We start from the raw sequence: 20,290 nt of genomic DNA, 5'->3' as shown, positions 1-20,290 counted from the left end.
CAGAATGTCCTGATATTGCATGATGGACAATCTGAGATATGGTACTACGATTCTGAAGTGAAATAATTTCCCCAAAACAGGTAGTTTTCTTTTAACACCTATCTGAACATATAGAAAAAAACATTGCAAATAGGATATTCAGGGGACTTTTATTTAGAAACTCCACATCAGAATGTCCTGATATTGCATGATGGACAATCTGAGATATGGTACTACGATTCTGAAGTGAAATCATTTCCCCAAAACAGGTAGTTTTCTTTTAACACCTATCTGAACATATAGAAAAAAACATTGCAAATAGGATATTCAGGGGACTTTTATTTAGAAACTCCACATCAGAATGTCCTGATATTGCATGATGGACAATCTGAGATGTTGTACTATGATTCTGAGGTGAAATCATTTCCCCAAAACAGGTAGTTTTCTTTAAACACCTATCTGAACATATAGAAAAAACTGTGTATATAGGATATTCAGGGGACTTTTATTTAGAAACTCCACATCAGAATGTCCTGATATTGCATGACGGACAATCTGAGATGTTGTACTATGATTCTGAGGTGAAATCATTTCCCCAAAACAGGTAGTTTTCTTTAAACACCTATCTGAACATATAGAAAAAACTGTGTATATAGGATATTCAGGGGACTTTTATTTAGAAACTCCACATCAGAATGTCCTGATATTGCATGACGGACAATCTGAGATGTTGTACTATGATTCTGAGGTGAAATCATTTCCCCAAAACAGGTAGTTTTCTTTAAACACCTATCTGAACATATAGAAAAAACTGTGTATATAGGATATTCAGGGGACTTTTATTTAGAAACTCCACATCAGAATGTCCTGATATTGCATGATGGACAATCTGAGATGTTGTACTATGATTCTGAAGTGAAATCATTTCCCCAAAACAGGTAGTTTTCTATTAACACCTATCTGAACATATAGAAAAAACTGTGTATATAGGACATTCAGGGGACTTTTATTTAAAAACTCCACATCAGAATGTCCTGATATTGCATGATGGACAATCTGAGATGTTGTACTATGATTCTGAGGTGAAATCATTTCCCCAAAACAGGTAGTTTTCTTTTAACACCTATCTGAACATATAGAAAAAACTGTGTATATAGGATATTCAGGGGACTTTTATTTAAAAACACCACATCAGAATGTCCTGATATTGCATGACGGACAATCTGAGATATTGTACTATGATTCTGAAGTGAAATCATTTCCCCAAAACAGGTAGTTTTCTATTAACACCTATCTGAACATATAGAAAAAACTGTGTATATAGGACATTCAGGGGACTTTTATTTAAAAACTCCACATCAGAATGTCCTGATATTGCATGATGGACAATCTGAGATGTTGTACTATGATTCTGAGGTGAAATCATTTCCCCAAAACAGGTAGTTTTCTTTTAACACCTATCTGAACATATAGAAAGAACATTGCAAATAGGATATTCAGGGGACTTTTATTTAAAAACTCCACATCAGAATGTCCTGATATTGCATGATGGACAATCTGAGATATTGTACTATGATTCTGAAGTGAAATCATTTCCCCAAAACAGGTAGTTTTCTATTAACACCTATCTGAACATATAGAAAAAACTGTGTATATAGGACATTCAGGGGACTTTTATTTAAAAACTCCACATCAGAATGTCCTGATATTGCATGATGGACAATCTGAGATGTTGTACTATGATTCTGAAGTGAAATCATTTCCCCAAAACAGGTAGTTTTCTATTAACACCTATCTGAACATATAGAAAAAAACATTGCAAATAGGATATTCAGGGGACTTTTATTTAGAAACTCCACATCAGAATGTCCTGATATTGCATGATGGACAATCTGAGATGTTGTACTATGATTCTGAGGTGAAATCATTTCCCCAAAACAGGTAGTTTTCTTTTAACACCTATCTGAACATATAGAAAAAACTGTGTATATAGGATATTCAGGGGACTTTTATTTAAAAACACCACATCAGAATGTCCTGATATTGCATGATGGACAATCTGAGATGTTGTACTATGATTCTGAAGTGAAAACATTTTCCCAAAACAGGTAGTTTTCTTTAAACACCTACCTGAACATAAAGGATAAAATAAATAGAATAAAAAAACATAAGATAAAACAGTATATATAACAAAAAATAACAATACCAACCACCGGAATGCCATAGGAACGGCCTAGCAACCACCCAGAACGCCACACAAACTGCATAGCAAAACCCTTGTAATCACCAAAATACCTTAACAACGAACTAGAAATCACCCAGAAGATTTTAAAAACTGCATATCAACCCTTTAACATTTAACATTGCTCGGTGCAACAGCATCACTAGCAACATCACTTGCAACCTGTAAGACACTATCAAGTGATAGAGTGGGAAACCGCTTTTATTTTGAAATTTGTCCTACCGTGCTCTTACCGCAATCTCTCATATATGCGCGCACATAAAACAAAGTGAGGGCTGGCTTGACCGTCATTTTCAAAGTGGATTGATTGATGTTAACTCAAGCGTTACAAAAAACCCAAATATAATACATGAAAATGTACTCGTTTGTACCAGACTAATTCAATTAAACATCATCGAAAACTAATTCAGTTAATGAGTGAAGGAATGTTGATGGACGAGAACAAGGTGACGTAAAGAAAATCGCGTTTCTCACGCGTGTGCTTCGAATGTCCCTCGCGGCTTGCTGTTGAAGCGGAAGTAGTTTCTCCCATACAACCGGTCAGAGCGTGTGACATTCAGCTCGTGTGTAGTTGGATCTGTCAGAATGAGTCTCCTGAGAGCGACATCAGCTTTAACTCGAATACACAAACCGACAAACATCGCGCTTACACAGGTGCGAGCGCACTGTCTCACATCATCAGCATCATGTTCTTCTCTCTCTCTTCCCATCTATCTACACACACACACACACACACACTGCAGTACTTTTCTAACGAGTGACGTAATTGTGTTTCAGTAGTGTTGAGTGTGATGTTGTCAGTGTTGGTGGGACTGAAGCTCTGGACCAGCGTCACATTCATCTCTTGGTGTTTCAGGGCGAATCACTGTGTTTTAGATCTTCAGTCTAGTTCTGCTTTGTTTGTTGTGTGTCGGTGCTTTTGTGAGATGTTCTCACAGAGTTCTGCATGCAAAGATCTTGGACCCCACACTTCACATAATGGACAGTGACGTTTGATGGCACAGAAGGCCCTGCATGCTTTATCTCTCCGCTCATTCACTGCAGGATTACAGTTTCCCGTGGATGTGATTTTTAGACCCTGGTCGTTGTGGTGTGATGGGTTACATGTGGTCTGACAGCATCGTTATATCAGTCATGTTCTGTCTCCATCATGTGGTGCCAGGTGCTGGTCAGCAGCTGTCGGTCGTGTTCAAATGGCGTCACTCCGAACGAGCGGATCCGGAACATCGGGGTCTCGGCTCACATTGACTCGGGGAAGACCACGCTGACAGAGAGAGTCCTCTACTACACAGGCCGGATAACCGAGATGCACGAGGTGAGCGAGGTGGTTGTGGTGGTCAGGCCTACGAGATCAACACGGTAATAAAAGTGTGTGTTGTCAGGTGAAAGGGAAAGACGGGGTGGGCGCTATCATGGACTCTATGGAGCTGGAGAGACAGAGAGGAATCACCATCCAGTCTGCCGCCACATTCACCATGTGGAAACATCACAACATTAACATCATCGACACACCAGGTGTGTATTCACTGATCAATCTTGCATTACACAACACGCTGACTGTTGTTCACTACTCATTTTCTATACGTATATAAGAGATGAGGTCACGTGACTCTGATGTAGCATTTGTGATGCCGGTGGTGTGGTGTTCCTCAGGTCACGTGGACTTCACCATCGAAGTGGAGCGAGCTCTGCGTGTGCTGGACGGAGCCGTGCTGGTTCTGTGTGCCGTCGGAGGTGTGCAGTGTCAAACCATGACTGTGAACCGACAGATGAAACGCTACGGAGTGCCCTTCCTCACCTTCATCAATAAACTGGACCGCATGGGTGCCAATCCCAGCCGAGCCCTGCAGCAGCTCAGGTCACACACACACACACAGTGATAACTGGAAGGGAAATCTTGCTTTAGTAAAGTGAAATAAGATTAAAGACTAAATCTAATCAATCCAAAGTCTGATATTCCCAGATAACAACTGCTCAAACCTAATAACACATGGTAACCAGGATGCAGGAAATCATTTTGACTGGAACAGTGTGATATTACACGAACATGTCATTTCTGATGAACAAAGAGAAAAATATTTTGAAGAATGCTTATAACCAAACAGATCTCCACACCCATTGACCACCATAGTTCTCAGTGTTCTGTTGAACACAAAAGATGATATTTTGAAGAATGTAGGACAAACAGTTCTGGGGCACCTCTGACACCATTGTATTTTCTACTACTGTGGGAGTCAATGGGGTCCAAGAACTGTTTGGTTACAAGCATTCGTCCAAATATCTTTCTCTGTGTTCAACCAAAAGATTTGAAACGACTAGAAATTGAGAATTTTAATTTTTGGGTGAACGTTGAACCGGAAGTTGCAATCGTTTTTCCATCTGGATTTTGATGCATTTCCGAGTGAAATGGAATTTCTAATGAAAAAGATAGTGGGCGTGGCTTTTGTCTTTTTCCGCGATTTGATTGGATGTATAAAAACAGCCGTTGCATTTTGAAATGGAACTGGCAGATGTGTGTATTGTGTGTATTACAGCACAGGTACAGTCTGAAAACAAAGGTCCTCTTCGAGGACAATAAAACAATGAATATGAATCAGCAGACTGACAGTCGAAGGGGAGGAGTTAACCGATGCTCCGCCCATGCCATCTAACATACGTCATTTAAGATGGATAGTCATCACAGGAAGGAAGTGCATTTTCAGATTATAACCGGACACCAGTTTAAAAAAGAGAATGACCCACATTGATAAACTATTTACAAGAATCTTGGCTTTGTAATGTGTTATTTCACTGGGACTTTAAAAACAAAGGCTGTATAACGAAAGTTAACGGGTCATCCTCACTGAAGATCTGCACCTTTTAAAAATGAGCTGATAAAATATGTGAAATCAATATTTCTTGTTCAATAACTTACTTTTGAGGTAAGTAAGAGGGATAATGTACAGAAAGAGTTATCACAAGAATAAACCGACAGTGTGATCAGGACCTGACGCGAAGTAAAACCACAGGCAGCCTGAACTTTAACTTTACCTCAGACTTAACACTGGTGAACATAGTGAAGTAAGTGTAGAGTCATGTAAATGTAGGAAGCAATGAGGTGCCTGACGAAAGTAAAATAAACAAAAGTTTGTCGAATGACTGAAGGTTTGTTGATCACATGAGATGGGTTAGACTTTGTTCAACACGGCAACTTTCATCAAAGCTCCACAATAAAATATAGTGTTGCCAGAAAAATGACGACAAGTACTTTGACTGATCGAAGAGCTCAGATATTAAACACTCTGTGTGTGTATGCGCTCTATGTTTTAGAAAGCGTGAGAGCTTTTCCACCATATCTGCCACCACTGTATCAGCGATATGACAGATCCTCTTTACATTGCTGAGGACTTTGTTAAGCCAAAACAACTCCTTAGTGTTATACGACCGGAAATGAGTCTGCCGACACTGGTGACGCAAAAGCTCGCCGGGATTTATACTACTAGGCAAAAGCACTCCATGATTTAAGTCTTAGGACTGTGAACTGAATTATAAACTCATGTGTGTTTCCTTTTGTGTTGCGCAGGACTAAACTCAATCATAACGCCGCCTTTGTGAATATTCCCATCGGTCTGGAGGCAAACCTGCGCGGGATTGTGGATCTGATCCAGGAGCGGAGCATCTTCTTTGAAGGCCCTTTCGGGTAAAGCGTCGCAACTCTTCAGAATGGCGGTTGGTGAACACGAGGTTGTAACATCTTTGTCTTGTGAAGTCAGAGCATTCGCTTCGATGAGATCCCGGCGGACATGCGAGCGGAGGCGGCGGACAGGCGTCAGGAACTGGTGGAGTGTGTATCTAATGCAGATGAAAAGCTTGGAGAGATGTTTCTGGAAGAGAAGGTTCCCAGCGCGGACGAGCTGAAGGTGCGAGCTTGAGTCCGAGTAGACATTGCGTGTACGCTGTCGGTCCGTGTCGTTGACTGTTTCTCTGCCTGCATGTGTTCAGGCGGCTGTACGGCGGGCGACCATCCAGCAAGCGTTCAGTCCTGTGCTGGTGGGCAGTGCTCTGAAGAATAAAGGAGTTCAGCCTCTGCTGGACGCTGTGCTGGAATATCTGCCCGACCCCAGCGAGGTGAAGAACTACGCCATTCTCAACAACCAGTGAGTACACAGCGCGTCCGCCATTATATCACAAACATACAAAATGAAATCGGAAGAATGCTTCTGTTACGTGTTCCGCCTCATCTGTGTGAGTACGGATGTGAACGCATACATCTCTCATACAGGGAGACAAATGATGGCACAAAAATTCAGATGGATGCGGCCAGAGACGCTACGCAATCATTTGTGGGTTTGGCTTTTAAACTGGAGGTGAGTTCCAGACTGTACGAATGTTTTTGTTCTCCTCAATTGCACCTTGACTTTCTTTCTTTGCGTTCAGGCGGGTCGATTCGGTCAGTTGACGTACGTGCGGGTGTATCAGGGCTGTTTGAAGAAAACGGAATATATCTACAACACCCGCACGGGTAAAAGGGTCAGAGTTCAGAGGCTGGTGAGACTTCACGCCGATCAGATGGAGGTTTGTGTTCATGCTGAAGAGTTGCGCTGTTGTGTTGATGCCATCAGCGATCGAATGTGAACTGTGGTGTTGTTCTTCAGGATGTCGAGGAGGTGTACGCTGGAGATATCTGTGCTCTGTTTGGCATTGACTGTGCCAGTGGAGATACTTTCACTGCCCGCAGTAACGCCAACCTCTCCATGGTACATGATGAATACACACACACACTCTGATTATAACACAAATAATGATGAAGAGGATGGTGTTTATTCACAGGAATCCATTCATATTCCCGATCCTGTCATCTCCATGGCCATGAGACCTTCTAACAAGGTACTGAAGCATGTCACATGTCGTTGTTTTGTTTGTGTACGGTTGGATATCCAGTCACGGGTGATCTTCCATCAGAATGACACAGATAAGTTCTCGAAGGGAATCAATCGTTTCACCAGAGAAGATCCCACCTTCAGAGTTCAGTATGACCCTGAGAGTCAAGAAACCATCATCTCTGGCATGGGAGAACTACACCTGGAGATCTACTCGCAGGTACACACAACACACTTCACTGATGAAACACTTCACCAGACGCACCTCGTCACGCAAAATTGAAAAGTGGTTATTTTTCTTAAAGCGGATGTAACACACGCAAGTTCTGCCAATCTCATATTCATCTCGAGTACCTATATAGCATACTTTGCGTCTTTAGTTTGATCACATTTATAATAGACAGATACAGCTGTAGGATTATTTCAGAACACAGACGAGCTCCTGGAGGGTGGAGCACAGAATACATCATCGCATTATCCCTGCACAATTATTTATTCACTTTACGTTCGTTTTGTTCAAATTATGCCCATACGCTCCGATTGGCAACAAAACACTTACAGTGTACGGTTCATTTCCGGCATTTTCAGGGCCGGGACCGCGCCATCTATCAGCTACAAACCATCTGCAAATCCAGCGTTATATCCACCTTTTATATAACATTCATCACCCAAATGCTGTAAATAAACAAACACACTTGTACAGCGGAACAAGCGCATTGATGGGCGTGCGCCTCCTCTCGCTCTCCTCTTGTTCTAGTTAATGTGTGCATGTGATCGTTTTTTATAACGTGCGGGGTTAAATAGGCACGCTTGTGATAACTGCAGGAAAAAGAGCTTGTGCACTCCCTGTGTCTGCAAACGTAAGTGTGTTCGGTGTTGCGCAGACCAAACTGCATTAAAAAGCATCGTGGGAAAGACTGCTTCATATGCTTTTGAATCACTCTCACAGAACATTGATGTCATATTCCGATCGTTCTGTGAAGCGTAATGAAGTCAAACCCGTCGGTTTCTGAATCGTCTCTCTCAGAGGGGCAGGCAAGGCAGAAAGTTGTCTGGGGCCCTGCCTTTGAGGGAGGCCCCGAGGGCCGATCATTGAAACTGTCAGAAATTGTCATCTTAATAAAATGCTTAAAAACATTTCGGCAACCCCCTTTGATGGGCCATCTCTGCCGCTATGCGCTCTATGATGAGATGCATTTTGATTTAAAACATTATATTCTGTATGTGAACTCAAAGTGTTGCACAGAAGTGACGGACAGCACCCGAATAAAGTGCTTATAAGAGTCAATGGCAAAGAAAGAAGAATAATCCTTACTTATAAATAATGATCCGGCAGCAGATTGTGACAGTTAGTGGAGGGATTTGTGCTTGGGTTGTCCCTTTCAATAATAAAGTTTGTTAAACTTACAATAAATGTATTAAGAAAGACTAATAGACTAAAACTAAATTGATACAGCTCACCCACAGTTCAATACGTACCTCTGGTTTTTGGCACATTAAAGGGTTTATTCATTATTCTTTTCTTTTGTGACAGGAACAGTGAAAAGTTAAGAAGTTTTATTATCTTTAATCCAAAATCCACTTGTACAAATTCCTGGTGTATTGAATAAATGTAAAGATTAACACTGGCAGCTCACAGTAGTGAAAACTTGCAATCGCTGTGATAGAAGTAAACAGACAAACGTGCGGTGTGTGTTGAACACTGCAAACACTAGCACTCAATGGGAAAGGCCAAAGAGGATCTATAAGGTTTGCCACTGCCATTGGAGGAAATGCAACACTAAATAGCTGTCCGCACATGCACCTGACATAAAGGACAAATCCTGTCCGGTGAAGTGTTTTCCGTCGCTCTCGAATCATGCAATGTAGAAACGTCAAAATGCAGAACTATTATTGCACATGCAGGTACTGCGGACATGAGAAGATATATAAACATACAAAAGAAACTTAAAAAGAAACCTGTTTTCACGTGTTTACATGCCTAGTAATGAACCGGCTATACGGAAAACATCATTTACGTGGAAGTGTGAGACTTTGCCGGGTTTCTCGAGTGCAGTAACGTCATCGTTAATAATCTGTTCAGTAATTAAAAATTGCACCGGGAAAACGGTCAGAAGCTTTATGTTTATATCTCTTATACCTAACACATGTGATCCACTGAATTTCTCATTTCGATCTGATGAGTTCTGAACTGAGCGTTGTGATGTGTGTGTCAAGTCAAGTCAGCTTTATTTATATAGCGCTTTTTACAATTTTTATTGTTACAAAGCAGCTGTACAAGAAAACATTGACTATAAGTAAAACATAAAAGGTTATGGAATTCAAAACACAGGTCAAATATCAGACACACAATAAATTCCTATATGCAGTGTTAATGAAATAAGACTATCAAATTCTAGCAGCCCCCCCCCCCCGTGTGTGCGTGTAAGATCCTAACAGAAGTCACTAACATGGTGATGGTGTTCTGCTGTTGTGTTGTAGAGGATGGAGAGAGAATATAACTGTCCGTGTGTGATGGGGAAACCGAAGGTGGCTTTCAGAGAGACAGTAACCAATGCTGTGACGTAAGTCTCACACACACATATGTTGTGCCTTTGTGCGAGGTAACGTACATGAAACCAACCAAAAAGATCCACAAACATCTTAGGGCCTAACTTGTCGATTTAGGAGAAACACTTCAAAATAATGGGTTTGTCAGTCCTAGCACATTCAGTCCGAAATGTGTGTCCGAAGCTTCCTCACGGTAAAAACGAAATACCACCTCACGTTGTGTCACATTCACACACTGCCTCATATATTTTCTTTGGTTTGATTTTCTGCGTTTTTGGCATCCGTAGCAAGCATTTTGTGAGGCGTTTTGACAATTCTGACACCGTACAGACAAGAGCCAAATACAAAAAGATTTATATGAAATTTCAGTACATGGGCAAAGACCTTAAGACCAACTCGCAACAATCTTAAAATGGCTGTCACACCGGCAGTCTGCCTTGAAACCCAAACAGTTTAGAAAGATTTCATAACAACTTAATTATATTAGTATTTCTATGCTTTTTGTATATTAGAACAAAATATATCGTGGCAATGCTCTAGTAAAAAAACATTGAGCAAAAAAAGATCTTACACCTCCTATTTTGATGGTTTAATGGAACCTGATGCAGCTTAACATCTGCTACCTGTTTCTGTGACAATTAGCGGAACATGTATATACTTTATATGAACATATAGTTTATTTGCAAAGACAGACAACTCCATATTTAACAATATTAAGCATCACGTAGGCTTTAATATGTCTTTTTGTTATTGTAACTTCATGAAAAACCCAACTGCAGTACCATTTATATTAATTGGAATGCATAATAAAATTGCAAATTAACTCTTAGTAACGTAGCATATTTTTATTTTAAGATCTTAATTCAAATATGTCATTTATAGATGATTTAAATTCAGAAAATGTTAGACTGTCTGAATTTTTTCTCATGCTATAATATTGCTGTGATTTAATGACTGACAGAGACCCTTCCTCTTATCAGCCAATCACTGTGGTCATAGTCAATAAGCTTGCTGAGGTCAAGCCCGCCCTTTCTCTGAGCTAAAGATGTCTTGCTGCTCTCAGCAGCGGTTTTAAGAGGAAACTTAACTAAACACTTTGTCTGCTGTTTAGGAAAACTGAGTGGTAAGACAAAGGTTTTGTGAATATGGGCCCAGAGAGGTAGGGTAAGAATTAACACAGGGCTCAAAAACAATGGTAAAAGCACAGAGACTGGGTCATTAGATCATGAAAACATTGTGTGTTGTTTATTTTTCAAGTGTTGAGCACGGAAGTGAAAAAGAATTTAGAATCCAGGTTACCATAAGATAATGGAGTTAAGTGCATGGTCACATGATGATAAGAAAGTGTTAAACCGCCTGTGAATCCAAACACAAGCACACACGCTCACACCGAGCTACATCTTTTTAGAACACACACACTTTTCAGATCAGTTTAAAGCGGATGATGATGACGACACGGGTTCAGTGCTGTTGGGCGGCGTGGCGTGAGGGCATTTGGGCTGCCATTCAGTCTCCATCACCCTGACTCCTTCATCTGGAGACCAGGACATCGACAGCTTCCAATGAATGATCTCCTAAAACACAAGCACATCAGTCACCAAAGCCTGTTTATTAAAACCACTGACGCACTGTAATGTTGTGATGGATGTGTTACCTGTGAGGGCATGTCGTGAAGCAGAACGTGATATTTCAACATCAGCTGGTCCTCAAGGGTCGCCTGCAATACATCGGGTTAAAGGTCACACGGGCCGATCAGTGTGCGCACCGCATGTGATGCAGCTCACCTGTTGTGCGACGCTGGCCACCTGTGCCATGTTGTACTCTGTGTTCTCGGTGGACTCGCTCAGCATGATGAAGGACGCGGCCACGCGAGCCAGATGCCAAAAGGGCTTCATGTCTTCAGTCATGTTTCCGTAGCTGTCTGAGGAGAGAGAGAGAGAGAGAGAGGTGCACGTGAAGCTCACGGCACGAGGTGGCGATCGCTCTGTGTTTGGGAATAAACGTGCCTGGAATGTCGTGTGCAGTGACGGCGTGCTCGGCCTCTCTGTACTTGTGGTAGAAAGCCGTTTCTTCAGCCGAGCAGTTGATGTGCTGTAGAGCCTCACAGCTGCACTGAACCTCGGGTGCGGCCGTCTCGTCTTGCCGTGGGAAGAAAACCTCTGCCGTACATCTGAACGCCGCTGAACCCTGACACATCCAACAACACATGTATGAAGAGCACACCAAATATCGTTCTCCATGTTCATTATAGCTATTTTTACATGCAGGTTTAAATGAGGCTTGTTTCAGTTCTAGTTCAGTTTTTTATTTTTACTTCATCATTTTAGTGGTTGGATGAAGTGTTGACACACACACACACACACACACACTGAAGATCTGGGGCGTGTGCACGGGTGCACATGTATAAAAACATTTACTGTGTGATATTCACTATCTGTCAGGGGATGTTTGGTCATATAGAGAATATCATCCACATCCATTTATGTCAAATATGTGTTTGCGTTCAGGTCAGTCAGTCATATACATCCGAAAGTGTCCAGAGAATAATTGTCAGGTGAACTGTCCTTTTAAGCAGATTCGAACAGTGATGAAAGGGCAGAACACAGACCTCATCACTGGCCCAGTTGACCACAGAGAAGTCCAGATAGTACTTCCTGCCTCCTGCCGCCACTTCCTGTCAGCAGAAAACTGTGTGAGCAACCCAGAGTACAGTACAGAACAGCACACGTGTGAGCGCGTGGAGCTCACCTGGGCTCGAGCCTCGTGCACCTGCTGCAGTCCGAACACTTTGAAGGGCGATCCGTGCCGCGTGTTGATGTAATGCAGAGCCACTTGAGCCGCGCGACGGGCCGGGAAATGAGTGGGTACCAGAGTTCCTGTGGACATTTCAACTTCCGCCTGTGTGACGCCGATGAAACACAGAATACAGACGGATGAGAAATAAAATGATGTTGCTTTTGACTTTGACCCTCTCTGTGAACGTGACATCACTGTAGAAACAAACCCACTAGGCGTTCGGTTCGACTTCATGCGGCGCTGCGCTCACAGATCGCCGTGTGACGTCAGAGTATCGCGTGAGCACAGCCTTCCGATCGCTCGCGCGATACTTGACCGTCGTTCTCCGATCGGTGTGCGCAGCGCTGCGTGAACGCGACACTCCTCTTCCCGGTCTCCTTCCGTGCGCGTGTGGTTTCCTACACTTCCCGTGTGCGCAGGACCGCGCCCTCTCTTAAAGGGACAGCAGCGCTTTTCCGTGGAGCAGCTGACAGTCTTTCAACAGTTTGCTGTCGTACTGCACAACGCGTTCACCTACACTGACTGGAGTAACGAAAACAGTTCTCATGTAGTGTTTGAGCAAAGATGACATTAACCTCCCTTACTTATATTAAGCATGGTTTAAATCTTCTTTGTTTGAATTGCAAGATCAGTTTTGCTCATCCTCGTCTCTTTAATGCACGGATACTTCCAGTCAGTTTGATCGATGTTTGAAATGAACTGACGGAAATCAATTCACTTGTTATTTTCACCTGTCTGGACACAAATTACACTGTAAACATGACCACGGGATAATCCACGGCTAGATTTCAATGCACTTTGTGTCGGGTGGTTCTTGGCCTCCACGTGCATTCAAATCCTTTAACGGACGGCTAGCAGTGGATTATTCCTTACTAAAAATATTATTATTGTTGTTGTTGTAGATTTGACTTCACACATAAGAAGCAGTCGGGAGGCTCCGGACAGTACGGCAAAGTGACAGGGGTTCTGGAACCGCTGGATCCCGACACTTGCACGAAACTGGAGTTTAAGGACCGCACCATCGGCACTAACGTCCCCAAGCAGTTTATCCCCGCTGTGGAGAAGGTACGAGTGCATTGAAACATGTGCTTGTGTGCTTGTGCCTGATGTCACTCACGCTCTCTCTCTCTGGCTGTGTTTGTTCGTCAGGGGTTCAGAGAAGCGTGTGAGAAGGGTCCTCTAACGGGACACAAGATATCTGGAGTGCGCTTCGTGCTGGAAGATGGTGCAAATCACATGGTGGATTCCAATGAAATCTCCTTCATTCGTGCAGGAGAGGGCGCTCTCAAACAGGGTATGGGCATGCCGTTGACGTCCTGTCGTCTTCTGTAACTCCTCTGACACCAGCACTGACCATCAGATATTGTCCTTTATGTGAGCCATGTGGCTGCTGTCATTGCAGACTAAACAAATTCATAGAGCCAATCTAAAGACAAATGGCATCATATTTATACTTCAACATGACGTGTTGAACGGATTACACGGCCACCCCGAATGAAGATTCTTTCAAATGAAATCAAAAGCATGAGTTGAGGGTTTCTTGGGTTTAAATGTGATCTCTTTCATCATTTATTTGTTCTCTGATCATTTCAAACCTGTGGCAATTCTTTCTTCTGCAGAACACAAAAGAACGTTGGTAACCAAAGCAAAAAACCATTGAACCGCCTGCATTTCTTAAAAAGTCTGAAGAAAGAATCATGTACTGGTTTTGAAACACAGGGGGGGAATAAATGATAACAGAACCATCCCTTTAAGAGACCAGATCACAATCACTGATTTACTCCTCTCACTTATTTTTTATGATTTCTGTCTCTTCAGCGATGGAGAAAGCCAATGTTGTGATTTTGGAGCCAGTGATGTCCGTGGAGATTGTTGCCCCTAATGAATTCCAGGGGGCAGTTATTGCCGGGGTTAATCGTCGTCATGGTGTCATCACAGGACAGGACGGGGCGGAAGGATACTTCACACTGTATGCTGATGTGAGTCACACCATCACATTAACTTCAACATCCTATCAGGCGATGACGTACTCCCGCTGAAACCTCAGCTCTCATATCGCTGCAGTGATTTTTTTACTGATAGGTTAAGCAAGAAAACATTTTTCAGTGAAGCGACTTCTGTGATCAAGTCTCAAGGTTTATATTTGTGAATACAGTTTGAAACTGATAGCTTCTCTCCTTTTTGATTGTTGATGTATGACATGGTGCTTGGATCATTTGACTCACGTCGTTGACTGTTATCCTATGTGCATCTTGAACCAATCGAGCGAAAAACACCAGTGTTCACTACATTTACATTTATTCATTTGGCAGACGCTTTTATCCAAAGCGACTTACAAGTAGTTTTTATACAGTGGCACATTACTGCTGGTCAATCAGGGGTAAGGCGCCTTGCTCAAGGGCCCTTCAGTCATGACCTGCTGGCACTGAGTTTAGAACTGGCAACCTTCTGATCACAAGCCCAACGCTCTAACCATTAGGCCACAGCTGACCCCTAACAATCAGAGTTGTCTGACTATTGAATGCAGAAGGGCGTGTGCATAAAATGGATTCAAGAGCACTCTAATAACACAAACTGATCTGATGTGTGTTGTAATCTAACACACAGACTTGCTTTGGTGAGATTCATATAGAAATGTCATTTTTGATATCAAACGCACATATATGACTGTCACGTGTTGATCAATGTCTGTTTGTGTCATTAGATTCCTCTGAATGACATGTTTGGATACTCAACAGAGCTGCGCTCCTGCACAGAGGTAACACAACACATGCAGCTTTACACTTACTGCTGTTATAGAAACCACTTCAAATGTAACATCCCATCAAATCATCGTCCATTGCCATGAACACAGTCAAAGAAGCTTGCATAGTGTTAATGAGAGAATAGAAAGGAATATCTTTTATCAAACATACTGATAACAAACGTGTGTATTTTAACCATTCCCTGTTAAAAAAAACAGCATATGCTTGTTAAGTAGATTTGAAGCATGGTAGCTGGTTTGTGCTGGTTTAAGCTTGTCATGAGCTGGTTTAGGACCAGCTTAAACCAGTTCCAACCAGCTTAAACTAGCACATGATCAGCTTAAACCAGCTACCATGCTTCGAAACCTAAAAAAATAAGACACTTAGAACCAATCAGATTCACTTGGAGAAAATCAAATGGGTTGTAAATGATCTTTCATGTTGAGTGTGTTTTGTATCGGTGTTGTTCAGGGTAAAGGCGAGTACACTATGGACTACAGCAGATATCAACCGTGTCTGCCATCAGTACAAGAGGAACTCATTAACAGATACCTGGAGGCAACTGGACAGCTGCCCGCTAAGAAGAACAAATGGAAGAACTGAACCATGACATCTATCACCATCCAAGAACATTTTTATCATGCCAATTTATTTACTGTTAGTGAGCTATTACAAATCATTTTTGTAAATTCATCTGTTCAAAAGATTGAGTTCTGTAATGTATTGTAAATGTATTTGTACAGCAAGTGTTGTAATTATTACAGTAAAAGTCAAAACTATGTGCATATTTAAAATGAAAGAAATGTGAATGATACTTTTTTTTTTAAGTACTACTACTAGAATAATACTGAATTGTCTGAAGACTAAATAAACACGGTTTCCTTTATTGAAAAACACTTATGTCACAATAGTACACTCTGACAAGTTGACAAAAACATTGTTCTAAGAAACGGCATGGGATGCATTTCTAAAAATACAATACAAGTATACTTGGTTTATTTGTGTCTTTTTAACACAGCCTCCAGCATCAACCCCTCGTGCCTCAGCGGCCTACAGCATTGACACTTCCAGCATCGACTCCTGAAACCTCAGCAGCCTAAAGCATCAACCCCTCATGCCTCAGTGTTAACCCCTCACAACTCAACGGCCTAAAGCATCAAGTCCTCATGCCTCAGTGTTAACCCCTCACAACTCAACGGCCTAAAGCATCAACCCCTCATGCCTCAGTGTTAACCCCTCAAAACTCAACGGCCTCCAGCATCAACCCCTCATGCCTCAGTGTTAACCCCTCACAACTCAACGGCCTAAAGCATCAACCCCTCATGCCTCAGTGTTAACCCCTCACAACTCAACGGCCTCCAGCATCAAGTCCTCATGCCTCAGTGTTAACCCCTCACAACTCAACGGCCTAAAGCATCAACCCCTCATGCCTCAGTGTTAACCCCTCAAAACTCAACGGCCTCCAGCATCAACCCCTCATGCCTCAGTGTTAACCCCTCACAACTCAACGGCCTAAAGCATCAACCCCTCATGCCTCAGTGTTAACCCCTCACAACTCAACGGCCTCCAGCATCAACCCCTCATGCCTCAGTGTTAACCCCTCACAACTCAACGGCCTCCAGCATCAAGTCCTCATGCCTCAGTGTTAACCCCTCACAACTCAACGGCCTAAAGCATCAACCCCTCATGCCTCAGTGTTAACCCCTCACAACTCAACGGCCTAAAGCATCAACCCCTCATGCCTCAGTGTTAACCCCTCACAACTCAACGGCCTCCAGCATCAAGTCCTCATGCCTCAGTGTTAACCCCTCACAACTCAACGGCCTCCAGCATCAAGTCCTCATGCCTCAGTGTTAACCCCTCACAACTCAACGGCCTCCAGCATCAACCCCTCATGCCTCAGTGTTAACCCCTCACAACTCAACGGCCTCCAGCATCAAGTCCTCATGCCTCAGTGTTAACCCCTCACAACTCAACGGCCTAAAGCATCAACCCCTCATGCCTCAGTGTTAACCCCTCACAACTCAACGGCCTCCAGCATCAAGTCCTCATGCCTCAGTGTTAACCCCTCACAACTCAACGACCTAAAGCATCAACCCCTCATGCCTCAGTGTTAACCCCTCACAACTCAACGGCCTCCAGCATCAAGTCCTCATGCCTCAGTGTTAACCCCTCACAACTCAACGGCCTAAAGCATCAACCCCTCATGCCTCAGTGTTAACCCCTCACAACTCAACGGCCTCCAGCATCAAGTCCTCATGCCTCAGTGTTAACCCCTCACAACTCAACGGCCTAAAGCATCAACCCCTCATGCCTCAGTGTTAACCCCTCACAACTCAACGGCCTCCAGCATCAAGTCCTCATGCCTCAGTGTTAACCCCTCACAACTCAACGGCCTAAAGCATCAACCCCTCATGCCTCAGTGTTAACCCCTCACAACTCAACGGCCTCCAGCATCAAGTCCTCATGCCTCAGTGTTAACCCCTCACAACTCAACGGCCTAAAGCATCAACCCCTCATGCCTCAGTGTTAACCCCTCACAACTCAACGGCCTAAAGCATCAACCCCTCATGCCTCAGTGTTAACCCCTCACAACTCAACGGCCTCCAGCATCAAGTCCTCATGCCTCAGTGTTAACCCCTCACAACTCAACGGCCTAAAGCATCAACCCCTCATGCCTCAGTGTTAACCCCTCACAACTCAACGGCCTAAAGCATCAACCCCTCATGCCTCAGTGTTAACCCCTCACAACTCAACGGCCTAAAGCATCAATCCCTCATGCCTCAGTGTTAACCCCTCACAACTCAACGGCCTAAAGCATCAACCCCTCATGCCTCAGTGTTAACCCCTCACAACTCAACGGCCTAAAGCATCAACCCCTCATGCCTCAGTGTTAACCCCTCACAACTCAACGGCCTCCAGCATCAACCCCTCATGCCTCAGTGTTAACCCCTCACAACTCAACGGCCTCCAGCATCAAGTCCTCATGCCTCAGTGTTAACCCCTCACAACTCAACGGCCTAAAGCATCAACCCCTCATGCCTCAGTGTTAACCCCTCACAACTCAACGGCCTCCAGCATCAAGTCCTCATGCCTCAGTGTTAACCCCTCACAACTCAACGGCCTAAAGCATCAACCCCTCATGCCTCAGTGTTAACCCCTCACAACTCAACGGCCTAAAGCATCAACCCCTCATGCCTCAGTGTTAACCCCTCACAACTCAACGGCCTCCAGCATCAAGTCCTCATGCCTCAGTGTTAACCCCTCACAACTCAACGGCCTAAAGCATCAACCCCTCATGCCTCAGTGTTAACCCCTCACAACTCAACGGCCTCCAGCATCAACCCCTCATGCCTCAGTGTTAACCCCTCACAACTCAACGGCCTAAAGCATCAACCCCTCATGCCTCAGTGTTAACCCCTCACAACTCAACGGCCTCCAGCATCAAGTCCTCATGCCTCAGTGTTAACCCCTCACAACTCAACGGCCTCCAGCATCAAGTCCTCATGCCTCAGTGTTAACCCCTCACAACTCAACGGCCTCCAGCATCAAGTCCTCATGCCTCAACGACATCCAGCCTTGCATCTAACTTTAAGAATCAAGTTAGTTTTTAGTCTGTGAAGGGAGTTTTACCTGAGCCGGTTGAGTTGTGTCGAGACAGTTGTCCTCAGGATCTGCAGAGATGCAGCAGGACAACAGATGTTTCTGAGCGACCGGCAGAGCTGGACTGAGCTGAACCAGAGAGAAAACCAACAAAGCCAAACTGAACATCTTACCGCTCCACATCACGATGACTTCTAGAGATGAGCTTTCTCTGAAGAATTCTGTTGTTTATGTAGCGATGCTTGCGAGTTGCTGAAATGCGTCACGAGCATTAACCATTTAACCAATCAGCGGCTACTTTTCTTCTAGAGTATAACCAGGTGGTAATGCCTCGGGGGCGTGAGTCACGATCGAAGCCCCGCCCCAATGTCCCCGATAGGGACTACACAGGAGGTATGTGTTGTTAGCAGCTTAGCTTAGCTTATCTTAGCTATTTTTGTATTGGGTTAGGGAGGTTCTTGCTGTCGGTGTTATGCTGTGCTCGTTGTGTTCGGTTATACAGCGTCGTGCTCTTATGAGTGTGTTTGTGTGGTGATCGCTGAGAAAGTTTGTATATGAGTGTTGTGAGTGATTTAAAACTAGATATCCGAGAATGTTTTCATTGAATGCTTCAGAAAGAACGAGTGAGTTCAGTCTCCTCTGTTCGATGCTGCGGCGTTAAAGGGACAGTTCATCCAAAAATGAAAATCCTGTCTTCATTTACTCGCCCTCTAGTTGTTCCACATCTCCTTTACATTTACTCCTACTGAACACAGAGAGAGATATTGGGAAAAATGCTTCTAACCAAAAAGATCTTGACTCCAATAGTAGGACAACTGACTTGATCATTGTGTTTTTGTTCTGTTGATCGCACAAGAAGACACTTTGAAGAATGTGGGACAGCAAACAGTTCTGGGGCACTTTTGACTAACATTGTAGTTTTTCCTACTATGGGAGTCAATGGAGGGCGAGATCTGTCTGTCACATATCTTTCTCTGTGTTCATCCTGAAGAAATGTAGTCAGATTTGGATCAACTCGAAGGCGAGGAGGTGATGACAGAATTGACACAATTTGTGTGAGCTGTCCCTTTAACTGCAGCATGGCCTAGTATCCAAGTGAGTGTTTTCCCGTTTTAATTCGTCTCTATTTGTGCGAGTTTTTCTATTGTCACTGCTGTAGAGCCACATGTAAACTATTGTGATGACAGTACCACTGTAACTTCTGGTTATGTGATGTTTCAACACTGCTTTGAATCCATTGCTGTATCTCTGCCATTACAACCGTGAGCAACTGTATCGAGTACTGCTATACAGTCAGTGTCACTTTGAGATTTGATCATTTCGACAGGTATTAGTTGTGACAGTATAAAATTGGTTTTCTGTTTTTGTTTCTTTTTGGTGACACTGTACTTCATTTAAGATTATGGTCATTTGTTTGTGTTTTGTGTTTGTTACTTTCCAGTTTCTTTTTGAGTTTTCTTTATTTAGTAGTATCTGTATTAAATTGATGATTTTGTCCTGCTTCTTTGCGCTCCGTG

At 43.3% G+C, this 20,290-nt stretch overlaps 2 protein-coding genes across 5 annotated transcripts; one reads left to right on the top strand and one right to left on the bottom strand.

Annotated features, from left to right (window-relative positions):
* The first annotated feature begins 2,732 nt into the window (after positions 1–2,732).
* gfm1 (G elongation factor, mitochondrial 1) lies at positions 2,733–16,056 on the top strand. The gene is made up of 18 exons (XM_079481592.1): positions 2,733–2,875; positions 3,384–3,536; positions 3,604–3,736; positions 3,875–4,079; positions 5,784–5,900; positions 5,970–6,120; positions 6,203–6,357; positions 6,483–6,567; positions 6,638–6,775; positions 6,856–6,957; positions 7,031–7,087; positions 7,163–7,300; positions 9,562–9,644; positions 13,329–13,491; positions 13,576–13,720; positions 14,245–14,405; positions 15,131–15,184; positions 15,642–16,056. The coding sequence occupies exons 1-18, from the start codon at positions 2,807–2,809 to the stop codon at positions 15,771–15,773; spliced, it is 2,241 nt and encodes a 746-aa protein (XP_079337718.1). The 5' UTR covers positions 2,733–2,806; the 3' UTR covers positions 15,774–16,056.
* Positions 9,315–19,426, bottom strand: lxn (latexin). Of its 4 annotated transcripts, none has more exons than XM_079481594.1 (7): positions 18,804–19,426; positions 12,379–12,528; positions 12,239–12,304; positions 11,637–11,817; positions 11,415–11,551; positions 11,285–11,347; positions 9,315–11,204 (listed from the first exon to the last, which is right to left on the bottom strand). In XM_079481594.1, exons 1-7 carry the CDS (start codon positions 18,954–18,956, stop codon positions 11,058–11,060), a joined length of 897 nt encoding a protein of 298 aa, XP_079337720.1. In that variant the 5' UTR covers positions 18,957–19,426; the 3' UTR covers positions 9,315–11,057. The 4 variants fall into 4 exon arrangements, with proteins under 4 accessions (XP_079337720.1, XP_079337722.1, XP_079337719.1 ...); XM_079481596.1 differs by having other exon boundaries at positions 10,214–11,204; positions 18,947–19,411; XM_079481593.1 differs by having other exon boundaries at positions 10,214–11,204; positions 11,415–11,547; positions 11,633–11,817; positions 18,804–19,101.
* Between the last annotated feature and the right edge of the window lie 864 nt (positions 19,427–20,290).

The sequence above is a fragment of the Barbatula barbatula genome (assembly GCF_947034865.1).
Source record: "Barbatula barbatula genome assembly, chromosome: 19".
NCBI classification, from domain to species: domain Eukaryota; kingdom Metazoa; phylum Chordata; class Actinopteri; order Cypriniformes; family Nemacheilidae; genus Barbatula; species Barbatula barbatula.
The sequence above is the reverse complement of the archived record's forward strand: the minus strand, read 5'-3'. Positions and strand labels throughout refer to the sequence as shown.